This window comes from Zingiber officinale, chromosome 4B, assembly GCF_018446385.1.
Source record: "Zingiber officinale cultivar Zhangliang chromosome 4B, Zo_v1.1, whole genome shotgun sequence".
Taxonomy (NCBI): domain Eukaryota; kingdom Viridiplantae; phylum Streptophyta; class Magnoliopsida; order Zingiberales; family Zingiberaceae; genus Zingiber; species Zingiber officinale.
Genome location: NC_055993.1, coordinates 129,370,340 through 129,395,186, shown reverse-complemented (window position 1 = coordinate 129,395,186; position 24,847 = coordinate 129,370,340). Strand labels below are relative to the sequence as shown.

Below are 24,847 nucleotides of genomic sequence, written 5' to 3'. Positions count from 1 at the left end.
TGTCAGTGAGCTTTCCTGACCCATACTGCTACAGTCTAAGCATGTCCTCGATGGGACAACAGAATCCCCTATCATAAGATTTGGAGCATGGCCTACACGTGAAACATACTTGCTGTCAGAAAAAGACGTCCCTTGTCTTTTTCCCCTTTGCTCCAGATCTGGCGTCCGGGCGGACAACCCACTCAACATCCGGCCGGACATATGCGGTGGTTTACTTGGGGAGATTCTCCATCACGTGCTTTGTGGAGACTATTAGCAGTATGTTACCTTATGGCTTTGGCCGAGCGTGCAGTCCGCTCGGCCCTGCGACCTTTTCCACTGAGCGCCGGAACCCTGATTTCGACAGGGCGCCTTTAACCATCAGCTGAACATCGTCCGGTCGGCCAGCCGATCGGACCCATCCCTCTCCGGTCGTTCGATTCCACCGGACGGCCGGCCGGCCTTCCGGTCGGACCCGGCCCTCTCCGGATGGACAACTGCCACTTTGACATCCACGTGGCGTTGACTCCACAGGGCGGGGTCCCCTATTCTTACTACAGGATCACTTGCCTCCCCTTCAAGTCTAGTCGAAGGAGGCGAATAGTCCGACTGACTAGACTACGAATCTGGCCGAGCGGCTACTCCATGCTAGTATCCTCCGCTCGGCCAACCATAGAGGTAGCCTTAAGCGAATCAACCATGGCATTCACTGGATCTCCTTGCGTTCTGCGCCAATCTTCGACATTAAGGTTGAGCGTGCTTTCATTAAATGCTCCGAATGATTGAATGCCACGCGGAGCACTGCCATCGGTGTACGGCGGTGGTGGCATGGTGTTTTGATGTGATCGAAGCGATTCGAAATGGACGGCTCGATGCATGCTTTGATTCCCGTGACCTGGATCCAACGGTGGAGGCCGCCCGGCCTCCACCCTATAAGTTCTTCGTTTCCTTCTCTCCCTCACTTGCCTCTGCGATTTCAACCACTGCCCCCTGCGCTTTGGAGCTCCGGCGATCCTGTTTCTGCTCTCCGACGCTCTCCGGCGCCTTTTCCTTGATCCCTTTCCCCGCTGTAAGGTTTTATATCTTTCATTCCTCCTTTCCGGTGTTTCCTCCGCATTTCTTTTTCAGTTTCGATCCTTGAAACCTCCTCTCGTTTGCTATCGTTCTTCTCCTGCCTTTTCGCCTTTTTGATTCCTTCCGATCGGCCCATGGCTAGCTCTTCCAATCCCGAAGACCAGTCACTCGGCCCATGGTACACCACAATGCAGTCCCGATTCGACCGGCGCGATTTTGATATTCTGACAGACAATTTCGAAATCCCCGAAGATTTTGAACTTCTTTTAGCCGGTCCTTCCGCTCGGCCGCACAAGCCGCCGCGTGGAGCTTTCTGTGTCTTCCGCGACCAGTTCACCGCCGGTCTGCATTTTCCTGTACATCCTTTCATCATAGATGTCTGTAATTTTTTCGGCGTGCCGCTCGACAGTTTAGTACCCATACCTTCCGTCTCCTCTGCGGTGTTGTTGTTTTGTTTAAGATTCACAACATCCCCCTCCGACTGGAGGTCTTCTTTTATTTCTATTACCCCAAGCAAGCCGAGCCGGGCACCTTCATGTTCCAAGCTCGGCCCGGCTTGGTTTTCTTCAACAAACTTCCTACTTCCAATAAACATTGGAAGGATTATTTTTTCTACATCCGTATGCCCGATCAGGCCGCCTTCTCGACAAAGTGGCAAGTCAACTTGCCTCCTACTCCCGAGCTGAAGAAATTCAAGACCCGACCGGACTACCTCCATGCTGCAAACATACTAGCCGGTCTGCGACTCGACATCAATAAGCTCCTTCATGAAGGAGTGATGTACATCTTCGGCCTGAGTCCTATACGGACTCCTCTTCCGACCGGCTTCGGTAAGAACTTTACTTGGGCATTTTCTTTGATCGCTAACTGATTTCTTTTCTTTCTTTTGCAGCGGACATCGTCATGGATTCGGTGATGGCCGACTTTTTGAAGAGAAGGGCGGCAGCGTTAGAAGTCGCGGCCGCCAAAGAAATGGAAGCACTGGGTATCCAGCCGGTCGGATCCCATGAAGGAGAGAGCGGGACTCAGGCTGAGTCGGCCGCTCAAGCTTCCCAACAAAATGTGGCTAGCAGAGCCACCCCCTCAAGAGAACGAACTGCTCCCGAGGAAGGTTCCGCTCGGGAGGAGGAGCAGCCCTTACAAAAGAGGCGTCGAGTGGAGACTCCCCTGCGCTCGGCTACCTCAACTGTCCAACCCTCCGAGCGGGACACTGCAACCGCTTGAGGCAAGGCGCCAGTGGTTGAAGCCATTTCGTCCGACCGGACACCTTCTGAATGGGACGAGTCGGCTGCGCCAATTGATGCTATTCCGGTCAGCACTCTTCCGCCCGCTCGTCAACCAGTCCAACGCTCAACCATTCATTCGCAGTTCTCGGTGCCGACTTCTGATCCCCTCTCGACAGCCGGTCGGACGACCCCCGGTCATGGTCGTACCATTCGGGTCACTCTTCATCTCCTGACTGAAGAGCTGCTGCCAGAGGCCGATCAACCGACTGCGCCCGAGCACACTATTACCCTGAAGGGGCCTCTCGCTGAGATGTGGGCCGACGCTCGGGCACGCGTCGCCCTGATCCCCATCGGGAATTTGGCTAACAGCCATATGCAGCAGCCCACGAGGGTAAGTTTGTAATCTACCAAGTTTTGTCTTCCTTCCTCCCGATCGGCCACTAACAGTTTCTAATTCTTCTCGTCAGAGATGGGTAGAAGAAATTACGGTTTCCAATCGCTTGGCCTTGGTGGATGAAGAGCTGCGACAACTGAAGGCAGCGGTTGGTCCGTCTGGCCTTCAGGGCCCTTCATATTCCGATCTGCAAAAGGAGCTGAAGAAGGCCCAAGATATGCTGGCGGCCGAACAGAAGAGAACAGCCGACCAGGCTCATCATTTGGCCGAGCTCGAGCGACAAGTCAAGTCACTCGACCAAAAATTTACCCTGGCCACCACTCGGAAGAATACGGCCATTTCTGACTTGGAAAAGAAGAATGTGGAGGCTCGAGGCCTGGAGCTGAAGGTTAAGGAGTTGATGGAACAGCTTGACCAAGAAAAAGTAAGCCGCTCGACCGACGCAACCAAGCACAAGGACGAGCTGACTGCTTTGCAGGAATCCCTCTCTGCAGCTCAACTGGCATTCAAAGAGTACCAGGAGGCCGAGCCGAGTCGGGTTGCAACTCTAAGACAGGGCTATATCCGCTCGCCCGAATTCTCGGAGAAAATCTGCGAGCGGATGTACACAGCTTTCGACTTGGCCATGACTGCCACTATGACTTATCTGAAGTCGAAGGGCCTTCTCCCCGAGTCCACTTCTATTCCGGCCGGCGACCAGGTGGCGCTTATGGATAACATCCCCAAGACCCTTTATGAATATATTGAGTAGTTTCTGTAATTTGTCCACTTGACTGAACCATCCTTTTTTGTAATTAGGCCGCTCGGCCTAAGGTTTTGACTTTAATGCAATGTTTTCTTTATATTTGCTGTCTTTTTACATAACCAAAATATGTGTTCATCCGCTCTCCCATTATCACCCCTCTGGTATTCGAAAGGGATTTTTACTAAGTGCCTGGCATTGCCCTACCGTTCGGCTAAACATGTAATACTTCGCCTAATTAATTTTCCGCTCTAATAGCAGAGGTCATTCGCTATATACCGAGCAAGTACCTTTTGGCTCTGGGCCGAGCGGAACGTAGAGACGATTTAATGATATTGAGGGCGAGTTTCTGGGGCAATTGTATTCTTTTTATTAGCATTCCCCGCTCGGACGTTTATAGACGTCGGTTCGTCTCTCGATATTTAACGTCGGAGCTCGACGGTCTTCCGCTCGGATGTTTATAGACGCCGGCTCGTCTCTCGATATTTAACGTCGGAGCTCGACGGTCTTCCGCTCGGACGTTTATAGACGCCGGCCCGTCTCTCGATATTTAACGTCGGAGCTCGACGGTCTTCCGCTCGGACGTTTATAGACGCCTGCCCGTCTCTCGATATTTAACGTCGGAGCTCGACGGTCTTCCGCTTGGACGTTTATAGACGCTGGCTCGTCTCTCGATATTTAACGTCGGAGCTCGACGGTATTCCGCTCGGACGTTTATAGACGTCGGCTCGTCTCTCGATATTTAACGTCGGAGCTCGACGGTCTTCCGCTCGGACGTTTATAGACGCCGTCTCTCGATATTTAACGGCCGAGCTCGACGGCCTTCCGCCGGACGCTTATAGACGCCGCCCGCTTCGATATTTAACGTTGAGTTCAACGGTCTTCCGCCGACGCTTATAGACGCCGCTCGTCTCGATATTTAACGCCGAGCTCGGCGTCTTCCGCCGGACGTTTATAGACGCCTGCCTCTCGATATTTAACGCCGGAGCTCGACGGTTCCGCTCCGGCGTTTATAGCCGCCGCCCCGCCCCTCGATATTTAACGTCGGAGCTCGACGGTCTTCCGCTCGGACGTTTATAGACGCCGGCTCGTCTCTCGATATTTAACGTCGGAGCTCGACGGTCTTCCGCTAGACGTTTATAGACGCCGACTCGTCTCTCGATATTTAACGTCGGAGCTCGACGGTCTTCCGCTCGGACGTTTATAGACGCCGGCTCGTCTCTCGATATGTAACGTCGGAGCTCGACGACCTTTAAGGCAAACTTGAGCATAGCCGCTCGGACAACCCCTTAGACATCCTTTGAATTAATTTTGCTTCCTACATTACAAGGGTACGGGCGACCAAAATATATGCAAAAATAAGTTACATTAGTGCACCTTTCACCCAGCCTGATAAGGCTGGAGATGATTCGCGCTCCATGGCCGGTCCAGTTGACGTCCATCTTCATCCTCCAGATAATAGGCGCCCGAACGGAGCTTTTCAATAACCTTGAAGGGGCTCGCCCATGGTGCCTCCAGCTTGCCGACGTCGCCGACCGGCTTGACTTTCTTCCAGACAAGATCACCAACCTGGAATGATCTGGGGATTACGCGGCGATTGTAGTTTTGCTTCATCCGCTGCCGATACGCCATAAGCCGAACGGACGCCTTGGCCCGCTCCTCGTCAACCAAATCCAACTCAATGTTCCTCCGTTCGGCGTTGCCATCATCATAGCTCTGGATCCGAGCGGATTTGATTCCAACTTAAACCGGAATGACCGACTCGCCGCCATACACCAGGTGGAACGGTGTGACGCCCGTCCCTTCCTTTGGAGTCATTCGGATGACCCATAGGACGCCCGGCACTTCATCTACCCAACTTCCTCCCAAATGGTCGAGCCGAGCGCGCAGAATACGAAGAATTTCCCGATTGGCTACTTCGGCTTGACCATTGCTTTGGGGATAGGCTACGAACGTGAAGTGTTGCTCGATGTCATAGCTTTTGCACCAGTTCTCGAGCAGCTTCCCTGTGAATTGCCGCCTATTGTCGGAAACCAGTCGGCGAGGGATGCCGAACCGACAGATGATGTGTTGCCAGATGAATTTTTTGACCATCTGTTCGGTGATCCTTGCTAGCGGCTCGGCCTCCACCCACTTGGAAAAATAATCGACCGCCACTAGCAGAAATTTCCGCTGCCCGGTCGCCATTGGAAATGGACCAACAATATCCATCCCCCATTGATCGAACGGACATGAGATTGTGGATGCCTTCATTTCCTCTGCCGGTCGGTGGTAGAAGTTATGGTACTTCTGGCACGAAAGGCACGTCGACACGGTCCGAGCGGCATCTGCTTGTAAAGTCGGCCAGAAGTACCCGGCCAGCAGGATCTTCTTAGCTAGCGATCGTCCGCCCGGATGCCTTCCGCACGATCCTTGATGTACTTCTTGGAGGATGTAAGCCGAGTCCTCCGAGCTGACGCATTTCAACAGCGGGCGTGAGAAAGCCTTCTTGTAAAGCTGATCGCCGATGAGTGTGAACCGACCGGCTCTCCTCCTTAGCAGCTGGGCTTCATTCTGATCGGACGGTATGATGCCCGAGCGGAGGAACTCCGTAATGGGTGCCCTCCAGTCGCTCGGAAACGTAAGGCCTTCCATGCGGTCGATGTGCGCCACCAACAACACTTGTTCAATTGGCTGCTGAATGGCGATCGGCGTTATTGAGCTCGCGAGTTTGGCTAACTCATCGGCCGCTTGATTTTCTGCTCTGAGTATCTTCTGGACAATAACTTCTCTAAAATCGCCTTTAAGCCTTTCAAAGGCTTCAGCGTAGAGCTTGAGCCGAGCACTGTTGATTTCGAAGGTACCAGAGAGCTGCTGAGCGGCCAACTGTGAATCCGAATGAAGCGTTACCCGATTGGCTCCCACATGTCGTGCTGCCTGTAAGCCAACTATGAATTGAGGGCCTCATACTCTGCCTCATTGTTTGTAGCTTTATAACCCAGCCGGACGGATAAGTGCATCTTCTCTTCTTGGGGAGAGAGCAGTAGTATTCCAATCCCACTTCCGAGCCGAGTGGACGACCCGTCCACATATATTCTCCACATAGCTTCCGACTCCGGCTTCTGCACCTCAGTCACAAAATCGGCCAAGGACTGCGCTTTGATTGCCGAGCGGGGCTGGTATTGGATGTCAAATTCACTTAACTCCGTCGTCCATTTGATTAGCCGCCCGGACGCTTCTGGATTTAGTAACACACGCCCAAGCGGGCTATTTGTTTTGACAATGATGGTATGCGACAGGAAGTATGGGCGAAGGCGCCGAGCGGCGAGGACCAGAGCAAAAGCCAGCTTCTCGAGTCCAGTGTAGGGAGACTCAGCATCTTTCAAAATATGACTAAGAAAATACATCGGCTCCTCTCCGCTCGCCCTCACAAGTGCCGAGCCGATTGCCTGCTCGGTCGAAGATAGGTAGATACAAAGTGGCTCACCCGCAGTCGGCTTGGCCAATACCGGGAGAGAGTTCAGATATGCCTTCAAGTCTTCGAACGCCCGATCGCATTCTTCATCCCAGTGAAACTTAGTGGCCTTGCGTAAGATTTTGAAGAAAGGGAGGCTCTGGTCGGCAGTTTTGGAGATGAATCTGGACAAAGCAGTTATCCGACCGGTCAAACGCTGCACTTTCCTTGTATTTCTTGGAGGCGACATGTCTTGGAGAGCTTTCACCTTGCTTAGATTTGCTTCGATTCCCCGCTCGGTCACTATGTATCCCAGAAAACGTCCTCCCTTTGCTCCGAACAGGCACTTCTGGGGATTTAGCTTGACTCCATATTGGCGCAGCGTTCGGAAGGTTTCCTCCATGTCTTTGAAGAGATCGGCCGCTCGGACGGACTTGATGAGAATGTCGTCCACATACACTTCCAGATTTCGCCCGATCTGCTCTCTGAATACTTTATTCATCAAGCGCTGATAGGTAGCTCCCGCGTTCTTCAATCCGAACGGCATCACATTATAACAATATGTGCCGTCGGCCGTCACGAAGCTGACTTTTTCTTGATCTTCACGAGCGAGCGGCACTTGATGATATCCTTGGTAAGCGTCGAGCATACATATTAATTCACAGCCGGCCGTAGAGTCCACCAGCTGATCTATCCGGGGCAGAGGATAAAAGTCTTTCGAGCAAGCTTTGTTGAGATCCCGAAAATCTATGCATACTCTCCACTTGTTGCCCGCCTTGGAGACTAATACTACGTTAGCCAGCCAGCTCGGGAACTGCACTTCTCGTATATGGCCGACCTCTAGAAACTTCTCAACTTCCGCCCGGATGATGGAATTCTGCTCGGCGCTGAAATCCCTTTTTCTCTGCTTCACTGGCCGAGCGTCCGGTCGGACATGTAGCTCGTGCCGCGCTATATTTGGCGAAATTCCAGGCAGCTCATACGTCGACCAGACGAAGACATCACAATTTCTCTGGAGGCATTTGATCACTTCCTCCTTCTGGTTGGCCTCCAGGTCGGACGCAATAAAGGTCATGGCCTCCGATCGGGTTGGGTGAATCTGCACTTCCTCTTTTTCTTCATAAATTAAAGAGGGTGGCTTTTCAGTGATGGCGTTTACCTCGATCCGGGGCGCCTTCCGAGCGGAATTGGCTTCTGCTCGGACCATCTCGATGTAGCATCGCCCGAGCTACTAGCTGATCTCCCCGTACTTCTCCCACTCTGTCCTCCACGGGAAACTTGATCTTCTGATGGAAGGTTGAGGCGACCGCTCTGAATTCGCTGAGCGCCGGTCGTCCCAAAATGACGTTGTAGGACGAGGGAGAGTCGACCACCACGAAGTTTGCTGTCCTTGTCCTCCTGAGCGGCTCTTCTCCCAGCGAGATAGCCAGCCGGATCTGTCCGACCGGCTGAACTTCGTTACCCGTAAACCCGTAGGGCGGAGTTGTCATGGGTAACAGCTCGGCTCGATCAATTTGTAGTTGATCGAACGCCTTCTTGAATATGATGTTGACTGAGCTTCCTGTGTCAACAAATACACGATGAATAGTGTAATTGGCTATTACCGCTTTGATGAGTAGGGCATCGTCGTGGGGTACTTCAACTCCTTCCAAGCCCCCTGGCCCGAAACTGATTTTCGGTCCGTTCGCCCGCTCTTGGCTGCAGCCGACTGCATGGATTTGGAGCTGCTGGACGCTCGCCTTTCTTGCTCGGTTGGAGTTCCCTCCGGTCGGCCCGCCAGCAATAATGTTGATCTCGCCTCGGGAAGTATTGCTTCTATTCTCTTCCTCCCGAGCGGATGGTCGAGACCGTTCTCGTGACTTTCGGCGATTCTCCTGCCTTGGAGAGCGGTGCCGATCGGGCGTCTGTTGCTGTCGCCTATCGGTTCGAGTCCGATCGGTTTCATGAGTTCCCTGTCGCCTGTCGACTGAGGGAGACCGTTGTCCGCCATTCCGGGGCACAGGATGAACCACGAAGGGAAGACTTCGACAATCCCTTGTGTTGTGCGTATCCGTCCGGTGGAAGGAGCAGAACATCGGGGTCCATTTCTTCTTTGGCTTGGGCCGAGCGGCAGCTACTTCTTGCACGTGGGATCTGGCATGGGGGGATCAGATTGCTTCGGCCCTCGGTCCTCTGGGCGGCTGATGAGCGGCGTGCTGTTTCCGCTCGGCAGGATGCGCCCGCTCGGTTGGAATTTCTTTTTTCCTTGCCGCTTGCGCTTCTTCCACGTTGATGTATTCGTTGGCCCGGTGTAGCATGTGGTCGTAGTCTCAGAGCGGCTTCCGAATGAGCGATCGGAAGAAATCCCCGTCCACTAGGCCTTGTGTGAAGGCATTCATCATGGTCTCCGAGGTGGCCGTTGGAATGTCCATGGCCACTGTGTTGAACCGCTGGATGTAAGCTCGGAGCAATTCGCGGGCTTCCTATTTGATGGCAAACAGACTAACGCTAGTTTTCTGGTAGCGCTGACTGCTGGCGAAGTGGTGGAGGAAGGCCGTCCGGAAGTCCTTGAAGCTCGTGATTGATCCGTCCGGCAGTCTCCGAAACCACCGTTGAGCCGATCCCGAGAGAGTGGTAAGAAAAACGCGGCACTTTACTCCATCTGTGTATTGATGGAGAGTAGCTGTGTTATCAAACTTACCCAGATGATCATCCGGGTCGGTTGTCCCATTGTACTCGCCGATCGTCGGAGGCACGTAGTGCTTCGGCAGAGGATCTCGTAGAATAGCCTCTGAAAATTGGCGATTAATCCGTTCGAGCGATGCGTCCGCTCGGGGGCCTTTTCCTTTTCTGTCATCTCGCCTAGGCCTTTCATCAGAAGAAGATCCCCGATCTCTATTAGTTGCTGCGGCTTCAGGGGTGCGAAATAGGGCACGATGAAATGCAACGGTGGCCGGTGGTGCTTCCGGTCGGCCACCTGATGCTGATGTTGCCTGCTGCTCCGCCCGATCAGCTTGTGACTTTTGCTTCTGCTCCATAAGCTTAGCAGCCCTTGTCTCGATCAACGCGTCGAGTTCCTCCGCGGAGAGCATTACTGAATGCGGTCGTCCAGCTTCGTCCATCGCTTCCGATCGGATGCAGGAGCGTTCCCACAGACGGCGCCAAATTGATCCTGTCCGAATCGCTGAACCGACAAACGCTGGGTACGTGGCGCTCTCCTAGTCGATGACGTGGGTCCTCGTATGGGGGCAAGAACCTCCGGCGAACCTGCACAGAAGTCGGGCCAGGAAGGGGTTCCCGGCGGTGACCCTCCGACGCTTAAGTCAGGCGAAGCTCAATAGGGAGAAAGTGGCTCCAAAACTAGTAGAATGCGTACCTCCGGCGAAGAATGAGGACCTTTATATAGGGCAGCGAAGAAGTGAGTGTACACCTACTGAGGTGTACACGTGTCCATGGCCCATACTCCAGTATGGGCTTGTAAGTGAGCTTTCCTGACCCATACTGCTACAGTCTAAGCATGTCCTCGATGGGACAGCGGAATCCCCTGTCATAAGATTTGGAGCATGACTTACACGTGAAACATACTTGCTGTCAGAAAAAGACGTCCCTTGTCCTTTTCCCCTTTGCTCCAGATCTGGCGTCCGGGCGGACAGCCCACTCAACATCCGGCCGGACATATGCGGTGGTTTACTTGGGGAGATTCTCCATCATGTGCTTTGTGGAGACTATTAGCAGTATGTTACCTTATGGCTTTGGCCGAGCGTGCAGTCCGCTCGGCCCTGCGACCTTTTCCACTGAGCGCCGGAACCCTGATTTCGACAGGGCGCCTTTAACCATCAGCTGAACATCGTCCGGTCGGCCAGCCGATCGGACCCATCCCTCTCCGATCGTTCGATTCCACCGGACGGCCGACCGGCCTTTCGGTCGGACCTGGCCCTCTCCGGATGGACAACTGCCACTTTGACATCCACGTGGCGTTGACTCCACAGGGCGGGATCCCCTGTTCTTACTACCGGATCAAATATATTATTAATTATTATAATTCATTATTTTAAATAAGTATAACTAAATTTATTTAATTTTTAAATAAATTTTATTCAAATTGAATATGGGAGTTATTTAATTTTATTATGAGTCCAGTTCGAGTTTCAGAATTAAAATTCAAATTGAATTCAAACCAAATTTAAATTTAGAGATAACGAACAGAGCAGTCAGAGCTCCAGTTTCTTATTATTCATTTCCGCTCGGCTCGTTTATGGCCTCAGTCCTATTTTTTTTTTGTTTTTTTTTGAAACTTCAGATATTAAAATAAAAATTATTCAACAAATTTTGGGCTAAATTGTAATTTCACTGATAAGATTTTCCATATTAAAAAATTAATATACCTCGTTTTCCCGCCCAAGGAGTCGAGACAGATGTCATGGGCGCAGGTGGCGATATCCCCTCTCCGGCTCCGACGCCGAGACCTGCAGGCGCTCGCCTCTCTAATACTTGGAAGAGCCCTCCTACTCCGGCGACGATGTTTTCCCCTACCTCTGCTGCCGACCAAAAAGTAGTACGTGTCCTTTCCATTACCCTGTTTCGATTTCTTCTGGGCGATGTCCCGTTAGGGTTTCCAGCCTGAATCTTGATTATTAATCTTCCAACAATAACGGAAAAAAGATGTTAATTTTACAGGTTAGTCTGTTTGACTGGTGGTTGTTTGAAGCAGAAAAACATGTCGATGGTAAAAGATTGGCTGTAAGTGGATTTACTAAGAGGTAAGTCCTATAACACTGATCCGATTTTGTTAGAGTTAGTGACGTAGCTTCTCCTTGGGAATACCTGTATCTTCACTAGTTAAAGTAAAGTAGACATTTTTGTTAACCGTCTGTAAATGCTGCTTTCTTTGGATTTACTAATAGGTAAGTCCTATAACACTGATCCGATTTTGTTAGAGTTAGTGACGTAGCTTCTCCTTGGGAATACCTGTATCTTCACTAGTTAAAGTAAAGTAGACATTTTTGTTAACCGTCTGTAAATGCTGCTTTCTTTGGTTCCGTCTGGTTAATTATCTCTGTTTTGTGCGCGCGCGCGTGTCTCCAATAACTTGAAGCAAGCCTTTCGTCCTAACATTGCATATCTATACCTTGAATTCCTTAAACTTCAATTCAGGCAACAAGCAGCTAGAATCTTCTATTCTGCACCCATTGTGAAAAGAAATGATGCTTATACTATTGAGGCTGCAGATGGGGTTATAGTTTTACTTGATGGCATGATAAACAAATCACGCACGCAAGATAATGGCTTTCCGCTTGAGGTAGGCTCTTTTTTTTCTGCTTGTTAGACCAATATGTCAGAATGACTGTAAGTTATTGTACTTGTTTCTCCAAGATCGTTCCCTGGCAGTGCTCTTTAGCTAATAAAATTTTAAATGTTGTATTTTCTCACAACAAGATCGACTTTTAAATGATATTGAAAAAAATAATATATTGACCTAGAAATATAAAGTATAGCTATATTTGTCTTGCATTTTTTTTTTACACTTTTTCTATTCTACTAGTAATTCAACATACCTGAACCTTTTTTCTCATTCTATGTGCAGATGTGCAATCATTTCTTGGTTGGATTTCCATATGACTGGGATCATTATATTGGGGGTTATTACAGGACGAGAGCAACTTGTAATCCTGTAAAGTTATCATCTCATAATCAAATCCCTGTAGATTCAACTTACAGTGCAGGGAAAACATTACCAGTTCATCTTGAAGAATTTTCATTTGGTAGAGTGCGGAATTTCTTGAGCTCCGCTGGGAACAAAGTGACAGATAGCTTTATTGCCCTTCAAAAAATTGTTAGCAGTAGAATGGATCCGGAAATGCAAAAATTTGTATCATCGCCAGTGGATGAACTTAGTAAGCATGTGGACAAAAATGATGGAACAATGGTTGGTTCTGATCCATCATTCAAGATGTATGCTAAGGGTCCAGCAACTTGTCATAAACAAGTTGCATTCTCTAGCTTGAATGAAAATAATGCATTCCCATTGACTATGAGCACCCAGGCTACAAGTGGCATGCAGAAAAAGCCATCAGTGATCAACTTACATGAGATGAAGATAGACAATCATTTAGTTCCCATCCTCAACCTTGAAGAAAATATTCGAACACAAGATTCTGTGTACCTAAATGAAGATCCTGAAGGCCACACTAACTCTACTGGAAATGCCAATATTCTGAGCAATCCATCGTCAAAATCTTTAGAAATTTCAAATCTCAGTCACAGTGAGAAAATACCAGATAGTGTAGCAGAAATACTACCTTGTTCCAGTAAATCAGCATTAGAAACTATAAGTTCATCAGATTGTTTGTTTTCTCCTATGGATTTGAAGGATGAGAATGTAACTTCAATGAAGGGAATAAATTTTGCAAGTTTAAAAAATTCTGTTCATTCTGATATCTTGGAATCCAAGAAGGCTAAAGCCTACCAAGAAGATAATGAAAATTATGGAATAATGGTTGGTTCTGTTCCATCATTCAAGACTTTTGCTGAGGGCACAACAAATTGTCATAAACAAGTTGCATTCTCTAGTTTGAATGAAAATAATGCATTCCCATTGACTATGAGCACCCAGGATACAATTGGCATGCAGAAAAAACCATCAGTGATCAACTTACATGAGATGAAGATAGACAATCATTTAGTTCCCATCCTCAACCTTGAAGAAAATATTCACACAAAAGATTCTGTGTACTTAAATGAAGATGCTGAAGGCTACAATAACTCTACTGGAAATGTCAATATTCTGAGCAATCCATCGTCAAAATCTTTAGATTTTTCAAATCTCAATCACAGTGAGAAAATGCCAGATAGTGTAGCAGCAATACTACCTTGTTCCAGTAAATCAGCATTAGAAACTATAGGTTCATCAGATTGTTTGTTTTCTCCTATGGATTTGAAGGATGAGAATGTAACTTCAATTAAGGGAATAAATTTTGCAAGTTTAAAAAATTCTGTTCATTCTGATATCTTGGAATCCAAGAAGGCTAAAACCTACAAAGAAGATAATGTTAGAAGAGGAAATGTGAAAGGTGAGCTAGGATGCATTGCTTTTTCCAAAATGCTTAACAAGCTGTGCTCAGGAAATGCAGAAAAATCTACAAGAGATGAGATAAATGAGCTGTGCTGTAGTATCTCTGAAAAGATTAAGAGTTGTAGTATTCCTTCCGTGAGTCCTGCTCCTCAGAAGTCTTATTTAATTGATAATGCCAGAGGATTTGTGGTTGATATTTGCTCAGAAAAGGAACCTTTTGTTAAGTCTACTGAAAAACAAGAAAGGCAGGAAGATCTAAATCAGATGCACAACCAGGACTGTACCAAACTCATTGCCCTGGAACATTATAAGCATTGTTTTGCAGCAACTGAATCTCTAGATGTGGATGACTTAGGAGGTGAAAGTACATCCCTAAAAGAAAATTTATCGACTATCCAGGGTCCCAAGTATCTAATCCTGGATGGCATTTGTACAAGAAGTGGCCGTGTACTTAGCTCACCTACTGTCTTTTCCCAGCTGTCAGGCACAAAAGTCAAAACAGTATCTTCTTACAAGATGAAAGTCAAAAGAGTCTTAAAGAAAAAAAATGTTGCAACTTCTTCAATGGATACACCAAATTACAAATCAGATATCTCCAAGGAGGAAAAGCTTGCATCTACATATGAAGACCGTGGCTCAATGCATAAGCCTGCTTTGGATCTTGCAATTACGTCTGAGATTTGCAATTTTGACTCTTTCAAAGAGAAGTTGAATGCTAGTTGTGTGAAATACAGTCATAACTTATCATCTTTACCCAGTGATGATATGATCAATGAATTGAAAGATAAAACTGGATTTGCCATTGGTCACGTTGGTATGGAAAACAGCAGTCAGGAAAATTGTTCTACTTTCATGAAATGTGCAGTTCCGTTGGATAATGCTGCCAAGGTTTCCTCTAGTAAAGATAAATCTATGCTACTGGTTAATGTGAATTTAACTAACATGACAAATAACCATGATGTAAGTGTTCAATTGTATTTACTTACTGGTGACTAGGTAGAGGAACCTGATGTTTCAAAAGCAGAGGGATGCAACAAAAATATGAGATTGCAAATGTCTAGGAGGAAGAAAATGTCGAGCCAAAGCACCTATGTAAGTGTTCACTTTCTATTTTTTGTGTTGGTCTCATTTGCTTCCATACTTTAGTTTGCTCAGTGTATGTGATTTGGTATAGGTGGAAAGTACTTCATATGATAAATGTATAATATTTTCTTAGGCAGCTTTTAATTATTTTCAAAATCATTAGTCTTGCAATTACTTGTGGAAGGGGGGCGATGATGTATATATCTCATTGTTTAGTTACAAAGAGGAAATGATGGAAGGAAAGGCAGAAAAAGGTCCAATGTGCTAATGTGATATTCTCTTTTAAATAAATCAGCTTCTCTCCTATCATCTGCCTAATTTTGGGCAGATCTATTTCGGCAGAAAACGCAAGAGATGAATCCTCCAAACTGATTCTTCTCTCAGCTCTTCCATCAAAATAAACAATTGAAGAATGCTTTTTCACCCCTATTCCCCAATAGCATTTTTCTACTCTACCTTCTAACTAAACATGCTGTTAGGACTTGGGATATTATCACAGTAATATATTGATAGTATAAAATAGTTTATCGATGTATATAACCTAATTCTGCCATTTCCATTTTTGCATTGGGGTATGCTCGAATCTTATATCTGTACCTTATTCTCAAGTGTGTGACAATGTCAAATATGATTAGATCCTTTTGTGTTATGTTTAAGCTTATATTTCTTTAAACTTGTCTTCTACATTCCCCAGGTACACCAATCTCCACTTACTAGGGAAAAGGCTAAAAAACTTGCATTGGGCTTACCAGAAATTCTCAACTTAAAAAGATCCAGATCAGGTAATATTTTTGTTTTGATTATGTGACTTAATTAATTGACCCATTGTTTTTATGCCGGTTTCAAAGTTGATGCATAACTCAGAAAGTGTAACATACTTTGTAATTTTTAGCAGGTCGCTTGATCGTACCTCAGCTGGACAATGGGTGCCAGCAGATTGTTTATAATGCGGTATGTAATGTTTACTTTGCCATTGATTATATTGGGCCAGGAGGGTCTCTTAACTCCCCCTTTTTTTCTTCTTCCTAGTGGAGTTATTTCACAAACAATAGTCACATTTTGTTTGACAGTTAATGACAACTTAAAAGACAAGTAGTGGTTACGGTAAGAATTTTAGTTTTTACTGGTCGTATGTTATGGTTTGAATATATACAATATCAATTCATTATGTATGAACAATAAAATTCCATTGATACTGAGCTAAATTCGTGGCAGATGCACAAACTAACACTGAAACGTGTCATGGTTGAAGTTAACTGAGTGTGATATATTGAGTTTATGAATTCATTAAGATAACATTATATGCAACCCTATTAAAAAAAAACAGAAATATGTCATTATTGTAGTAAACTGGGTGTGCATATTCCTATTTACTGAATTTATGAATTTATTAAGGCAGCATTATCTGCAACCTTAATATCTTATTAAAAAAAGGTATTTGTTGGCGGCTTCCTCATTCTCTATTTCTGAATGCGATGACTCTGTCCTTCACAAAAGAATTTGCATCGTTGTCCCTCGTCAAGTCTTATGAGGACAACAGGTCAGATGCCTTTATTTCTTGTTACTAGCTATACACAAACGCCATCTAGGTACCTTCCTGTTTGAATCCTATCCAACTCACTGCAGGTTCTTATTCTTATATCCGACCACTATCTTTAAACAATAAATGAGTATTTTCTATCCATGTTATAAATGCATAATATGTTGTTACTAGTGGGGAGACAATTTATGCAATTTCCAACTCCATGTAGTCAGTGTTACCATCTAAACCGAATCTGAACTTGATTATTATGTATGCAACCTCAACTTAAGCAGGTGGGTATGAGTGGATATATTATAAAATTTTATCATTGCCATGACCTAATTTGTAATAGGCCCTTACATGTAGGGATGCCAACTTTATTTCAGAGTTCAAAAGGCTGATTGTTGCTTTTGTTTTTTCTGGACACTATTATTTTTTTACTTCAACTTATGCATATACTTGCAGGATGGTACAATCAATGGCATAAAGGGTGTTGATATGTTGTGTTCTCGTGAAGGTTTGTTCGACTTTTTCCCCCCTTAAAAAGGTTTATTTGTGACAGCCAATTTCTCTGTATTTATTTTTCTGACCAAAGCATAGATATCCTACTATCATTGTTTTTTCTTGCTTTTGTGATTTCTTTTGTTGGAATGAAAATGACCTTAAGGAACGATAGTGTTCGTTATTAGCCTGCCCTATGAAGTGAGGAACTACAAGTTAATCATCGTCTAAGCTTGTACATGGTGTTTTTGTGCTTTAGTTTTAAGATAGATCATACTCAGGCCCGAAAAGGCACTATAATATCTGGTAAATTAATGCAATTGCAAAGTTTTGAGCATGCAGGAATGCATAAGATTGTTTGGATAAAAAATTGTTTCAATAAGCACACATTGCTTTGCGTTCCTAATGTCACTGCAACTTACCAGTTCAATACACATTGACAGGGTGCTGAATTGGATAAGTGAACCAGTTTCTTCCCCTAATTTTTCTTCTTTTTATTGGAAAACAAGTCTGATTGTGTCTCTGCTCGTTTCCCCCCTCTAATCTCTAATTTATCTCCTATCAGGAATCAAGTCGGCACCACCAAAAAGGCGAAAAATTGTCACTAAGAGTTAGCAGGAGATGGCTAATGGACTTGGACTTGGAAGTTAGTTGTTTGTATCTTGACTCGTTTTTGTACACTGTTACTTGAGGGTTGGTTTTCCCTCTGTTTGACCCTTTTGATGCATATAAATGTAAATTATAATCTTTTTTTTTTCTTTAAGAAGATTACATTACTAAAAAATTATAACAGGCTACACCATTATCCATATTCAGTTCTCTACCACCATTTAATAAAAACTTAGCAATCTGATGAGCTCCTGCATTCCAATTTTTAAATTATTTTCTTTCATTGCATCTGGAGTTATGTTAAATTATATTCTCCAATATTATTAATGATTTAATTTGCTCTTTGTAGTAACTTAACAAGTCCATTTTTTTATTATTATTCCACTTTTTTGCTATATTAATTTTTTACACGACTTATTTTCTAATTGCTCAACTTAACAAGTACATTTTATAGTATGTGCAGATTAAATTCACCCATCATGGACCATGCTCGACCTAATGTTAAAATAATACGAGACTATGTTTGCTAAGATTTATTTATATTTTATTATATTCTTTTATATATATATATAATTTCTATTTTGAAATAATTTAACGATTTATAAATTTTAAATTACAATTTACATAATCTCAAAATTTAGGTTTCTTTATGACCCTGATTTAACTCCTATTTTGAATATCATCACAGGAGATTCTTAAATTTTATTATTCTAATTTAACCTATATTTATTTAATACAAGTAATTTCATTAAAACATGACCCTTTTATATAGTATTACATCGTCCATTTTATTTTTTTTCCATCCACAGTTTGTTCCTTTTAATTTTTCTGTACATATAAACTATCGTGGATGATCTCCACGTGGGTACTGACGAAGGAGCAAAAATTTTTATTCATTTTATCTGTATATAATAATTTTTAACTAAATTAAAATGAAATTCTCTTTCCGATTACATATAACAACCACCACAACAATACAATAATTAAGCCTTTTATACTAAATAGAATTGGTTATATGAATATTTTTATGTTATTGAATTTTATTTCTTACTATATGATTATCTATATTTAAATATATTTTATCTTATTTTATTATTACTAACTAAGTCTTTTTTGATATTTCTCTTCCTCGTTTGATATGTATATTTATCATAATTTCACATCGTCTAACTGAAACATTTATTGATCGTCTAAGTACATGTCGGTACCATCTTAAACGTGTCTCTTGGAGTTTTCCTCAATAGATGCAACTCCGACTTTCTCTCTAATGCTCTCCTTTCTTATTTTGTCAATCCTCGTATATCCACACATCCACCTTAACATCCTCATCTCTGTAACTCTCATCTTCTCATGTGCTCTAGTTATAGCTCAACATTCAGCTCCATATAATATAGCAGGCCTAACTGTGATTTTATAAAACTTACCTTTAAGTTTAAGAGATATTTTATGGTCATATAAAACACTCGACGCTCCCCTCCATTTCAACCTTCCTGCATGTATTCTATGTAAGACATCTCTCTCAATTCCTCCATCGTTTTATAAAAAAGATCCTAAATATTTAAATATCTTGGTTCTGGGCAACTCGCCCTCTCTTATCTTAGCAATTGTCTAATTTCCTCTAATATTGCTAAATTTAAATTCCATATATTCTATCTTTGATCTACTAAGCTTAAAACCTTTCTCTTCTAGTATTTCCTGTCAAGATTCTAGTTTAGCATTTACTTCTTCACGTGTTTCATCTACCAAAATAATATAATTTGTAAACAACATGCACTATGATACTGTGTGTTGAATGTGCGCAGTGAGTTCGTCCATAATTAGTGTGAAAAGATAGAGCAAAGATAGAGACTTAGAGTTGATCCTTGATGTAACCTTATCTTTATTTGAAATGTTTCAGTTACTCCTCCTGAAGTCTTTACTTTAGTTGTTACATCCTCGTACATATCCTTAATTAGTTCAATATATGTTACGCTAACACCTCTCTTTTCTAGAATTCTCCATATAATTTCTCTTGGGACTCTATTATAAACTTTTTCTAAGTCAATGAATACTATGTGTAGATCTTGTTTTTGCTCTCGATATTTTTCAATTAATTGTCTAATAAGATGTATAGCTTCTATTATCGACCTTCCAGGCATAAACCCAAATTGCTTTTCGGTTACTGTGGTCTTCTTCCTTGATTTTTTTTCTATTACTTTTTCCCAAAGTTTCATAGTATGACTCATTAGTTTAATACCCCTATAATTTGCACAATTTTGTACATCTCCCTTATTCTTATATAAGGGAATTAGAGTACTTATCCTCCATTGATTAGACATTTTTTTTATTTTTTAAATATCATGTTAAATAATTTTGTAAGCTATTCCATACCTTGTTTCCTTAGGCACTTTTATACATCTATTGAAATATCATCTCGTCTAACCGTTTTTCCATTGCGCATCTCATTTAAAGTTGGTTTTACTTTTGAAGTTTGAATTCTACGATAAAAATTAAAAATTCTATGCTCATTTGCCCTACTTAAATTACCTAAGTTAAGTTGGTCACCTAAATCTTCATTAAAAAGTTGATGAAAATACCTCTTCCACCGCTTTTTTATTTCTCCATCGTTTACTAGTACCCTATTATATTCATCTTATACATTTTATTTGGCTAAGATCTCTTGTTTTCCTTTCTCTCACTTTAGTTATTCTATAAATATCTCTTTTCGCTTCTTTTTTATCCAATTTTTGATATAATCGTTCAAAAATTTTATTTTATTTTCATTCTCTACTTTCTTAGCTATTGTATTTCCTCGTTCTTACAAATATATAATTCCTTATAAGCTATTCATTTTTCCTTCACTTTCTATTGTACTTTCTCATTCCACTATCAAGATTTCTTACTTAGTGGTGTATGCCCCGTTGACTCACCAAGTACACTCTTAGCTACTATTTTCAACTTTGATATCATCTTATCCCATATTATATTAGAGTCGTCGTATATTTTACCTAATGCTTGTACTTCTATCGTCTCCTTAAATATATTTTGTTTCCCATCCTTTAACTTCCACCACTTAATTCTAAAAATCGTATATATTTTCTTTCTATTGATACTATGTTTGAGGCGTATATCCAATACTACTAACCTATATTGGATAGTTAAGTTTTCTCCAAGGATAACTTTACAATCTTTACAAATCTTTCTATCTTTCTTCCTAACCATAAGAAAGTCAATTTGCGATGTATTATTCCCACTTTTTAATGTGACTAAGTGTTCTTCTATTTTCTTAAAAAATGTATTAGTTAATATAAGGTCATATGCTATCGCAAAATCTAATATAGTTTTTCATTCCTCATTTCTCGTTCCAAACCCATAACTCCCATGTACTCTCTCATATTCCTCATTTTTCACTTTGACATGCCCATTTAGATCACCTCCTATTAAAATCATTTCATTTGGTGGAATATTTTGTAATATTTCATCTAAGTCCTCCTAAAATATTGATTTGATGACTTTATCTAATCCTACTTGTAGTGCATATACGCTAATTATATTCATAGTTTTTTTCACCACTATTATCCTAAGGGGCTATAATTCTATCCCCTTTTCTAACTACTCATACAACTTCATTCTTTAACAAACTATCTATAATAATATCCACTCCATTTCTTGCTTTACTTTTTCCAGTATACCATAACTTAAAACTCAAGTTCTCCATCATCTTTGCCTTTTCACCTATCCATTTTGTCTTTTGTTCACACAAAATCTAATTCTTCTACTAATCAGTCATATCTACTACCTCCATTTATTTGCAGTGAGAGTTCATATGTTCTATGTTCCAAATCTTAGATTATTAATTTTTCTATCATATTTGTTCTTATCCAACCTATGATGTGAGAACTCTTGCCTATTTAACACTACACCTAAGTTTTTATGGAGATGTAGCGGTCTTTGCTGAGACGTTAGCGTCAAAATCTAATTCTTTAACATTAAACACGAACTCTTACATATTTAGCACTACATCCGAGTTCGGAGATGTAGCGGTCCTTGCCGAGACGTTACAATCAGACCCTGTAATGTGTCCGAAGAACAACCTAGCATTAATATAATAGTTTAATAAATCCATTCATTGAATATTTGTCATAGTTTTAACGCCGATTGTCAACCTAACACAACCTTCCTCCTTTATCCGGGATTAGGACCGACCGACCATGATCAACCATTAGGGGCGGAGTTCATATAACAACCACCATGGTACTTATTTTTAAAAACCAACATTATAACTTAAATACCATTAAAAAACTAGCACCATAATGGTGATTGATATATTTAAATTGTACCATAATGGTGACTAATATATTTAAATTATGATGTTGATTTTTAAAAATTAATATATAATGATTACATGCCATCAAAAGAGGGAGAATTTTATTTTAATTCAAGAGCAACAAAATAAAAAACAGATAAAAGAGATTCAAAAATTTTGCTGAAAACCACGACAAATGTATACATAGGATGTCGTCTACGAGAGAGAGATTTTGGAAGTCTTCAATTACGTCTCTTATCCAATTCAACGTGGCATTCAAAGATTTAAGTCATTTAACCTTTGAAGACTAATTATCAGTAAACAAACACATTCTTTAATCACATTACTTTCTGATGATCATGATCAAGACAACATTTTTTTCTTCATTCTTATAGTATTTCATAAGATGTATCAAATCCACACATTTTTGAAAACATCTTCCTGAGTTAGCTACCTATTAGATCACCAGGGTTATGGCTAAATCATCCCAAAATTTAGAATATAGTTAACAGATGACTTGTAGCTGCAACTTGAGAAAGCAAAAGCTGGAAGATAGTCCACGCGAAAATATACTCCGACTCTCTGAGATCCCTAGTTAAGATGGTACTGCCGATCGTCTGCGCATCCAAGCACCCCACGATAAGTTGCCTTCAGAATCATTCATCCTGCTCGCCCGCAACTTTGTGAGCTGATCTTCCCAATGGCCTTTCCATCCTGATTTTTCCTCCAGGTCCTGATGAAAAAACAAGGAAAATAACAATAAATTTCACTTCATGTAAAAGTTTGAATTACATTCCCTAAACTATAGGAAACAGTTTAAAGAAACAATACTAATAAGTGCCTAACCACAAGTATCAGCTTATAGAATCATGAATGCATTTTCATTGTGACAAACATAACACAATCGAACTCCAATATGTTCATCAACAAATCATATTTACATGTGTGCGTGCGCGCCTGATCACAATGGCTTATATAAGTTTACAACAAGTTCTCCTTGTAGGAAAACTATAGTCTTTGAACAAGAAACTAAACTCTGGTTATGAAGTTAAAACTCTATTTGACATGTGTTGCAGAAAGGGAAAACAAACTATAGAGATTTGCAACTCCAAACTCGAAGTGCTTGATGAAAAAGTAGAGAAATTCAAAATAAATCAAACTAGATAGGGTAAACTTTTGTCATATGAACACTAGTAGCATTTGTAAACAAGAGAGAAGTCCACAAACACCACTGTCATATAGAAAGGGACCTTTGGATGTTGTAAGGGCATGGACCTTTATTATGCTAATGATATTTGATACGATTCAAAAACAGATTCTCAGAAACAAAGCAACCACGAATTCTATATATCCTATAATTGTAAATAGTTTTAATGGGCAAAAGTAATTATAGTAGCAAGCTTTGCACATAGAGAATCAAACCCTTTTTCAACTTTCATCATAAAAAATCTAACAAAAACTTTATACTCGACCAAAAGTCTAACTTTAGATGCACAAAACAAAAGGAATTATCTTAGCCGATGAATGTAAAACCAAACAAATACAAAGGACTGGGATAGAATTCATCTTTCATCGGCGCAAGGCGAAAAATTGAAAACTTATCCTATTCATTAATGGTAGCTAAAGTTTTACCAAACTCAATGAGAAAAACCTCCTTTTGGGGGTAAACAAGAAGAAGAAAATATCGATTCTACGTGCGAATTCAGCTAAATAGGAAGTAAAAGAAGGCAGAAAGTCCGCAATCTTATCGAGATTTCGAAAGACAAACAAGAGAGGGGAACCCTAGATCAGACCTCCTCGAAACGGCTCCGGGCAGAGAAGGCGAGGGTCAGTCCCCAGGTCAGCTGGCGGTCGTAGATCTCACGGAGTCCGGGGTCGGAGAGGGTCTCGTAGGCCTCGTGGACCTCGATGAACCGCCGGGTGTACTCCTCCGCCCGGTCCGGAGGGGAGACGTCCGGGTGGTACTTCCGGGCCAGCCTCTTGTATGCCTTCTTGATTTCGCCGGCGCTTCCGCTCGCCGGAACCCCCAGGAGGTCGTAGAAAGTCCGTGCAGTCTCCCGAACGAAACCCTTAAACAAATTGGGGCCGGCCCGGCACGTGGTGGAGCGGAGCGAAAGGCGCCGACCGGCCGGCCAGCGTAGGAGAACGCGACCGCTAATGCGGACGGCAGAGGAGGCGGCGCCGGAGGCTGGCACGGGGGAGTGAACGGGGAAGGTCAGGTTCCGGGAGACCACTGCGGTGTTCATTGTGATCTTCTCCTCTGCGCCGCGCTCGCGCCTCACAACGTTCTCGTGATTTCCGCTGCTGCTGCAACTTCACAGACTGGAGCCCTCCAATAAATAGAAGTCGCCGCCCCCACGAGAACCGTGGGCCCCCCTATATACAGAAATTGCTATTTAATATCATTATTTTTTTTTTTTTTTTGCTTTGAAAAGCAAAATTTTATTCCATTTTTTCAGAGAGATAAACATAGTTTCAATTTATTTATATTTTAAATATCTTAAATATTTATTTTTTTAGAGAATTAAATAAAGCATGACGTGAAAACTGGAACTTTCTATAGGAAAGAAAATTTCAAAAACATTAAAAAGAAAAAAAATCACCTCCTGAGTCATCAGTGCAGGCCGATTAGGTCATAAGATTCAATGAACTTTCCATCATTTAGAATAGAACCAATTCCACTCAGAAATCTTCTCCACAATGCCCGCTTGTTGAGTTTTTGTGCGATAGTAAGCGATGTTACAGACTTTTTAGGGTTTAGGGTTTTAAACACGAAAAGTTTAAATTATTTATGATGTTAGATCATTTGTTAGGATTCATCTGTGCTTATGATTTATGGACTGGACTAATTGAACCGTAACAAATAAATAAATATCTAAATCATTAAAAATAATAAATAAATAATAGAGAGCTATGCTTAATGAATTGCTGTGTTACATAATAAAATT

The 24,847-nt window shown here is 42.8% G+C and overlaps 2 protein-coding genes across 3 annotated transcripts; one reads left to right on the top strand and one right to left on the bottom strand.

Moving 5' to 3' along the window:
• The first annotated feature begins 11,229 nt into the window (after nt 1-11,229).
• Nucleotides 11,230-17,820, top strand: LOC121976690. Of its 2 annotated transcripts, none has more exons than XM_042528972.1 (9): nt 11,230-11,382; nt 11,505-11,587; nt 11,982-12,126; nt 12,412-14,787; nt 14,896-14,991; nt 15,677-15,764; nt 15,878-15,933; nt 16,970-17,021; nt 17,571-17,820. In XM_042528972.1, the coding sequence occupies exons 1-9, from the start codon at nt 11,248-11,250 to the stop codon at nt 17,618-17,620; spliced, it is 3,081 nt and encodes a 1,026-aa protein (XP_042384906.1). In that variant the 5' UTR covers nt 11,230-11,247; the 3' UTR covers nt 17,621-17,820. The 2 variants fall into 2 exon arrangements, with proteins under 2 accessions (XP_042384906.1, XP_042384905.1); XM_042528971.1 differs by having other exon boundaries at nt 15,875-15,933.
• Nucleotides 17,821-22,217: 4,397 nt separating this feature from the next.
• LOC121977960 (chaperone protein dnaJ 20, chloroplastic-like) lies at nt 22,218-24,214 on the bottom strand. Its single transcript, XM_042530358.1, has 2 exons — nt 23,693-24,214; nt 22,218-22,632 (listed from the first exon to the last, which is right to left on the bottom strand). Exons 1-2 carry the CDS (start codon nt 24,143-24,145, stop codon nt 22,495-22,497), a joined length of 591 nt encoding a protein of 196 aa, XP_042386292.1. The 5' UTR covers nt 24,146-24,214; the 3' UTR covers nt 22,218-22,494.
• Nucleotides 24,215-24,847: the final 633 nt, after the last annotated feature.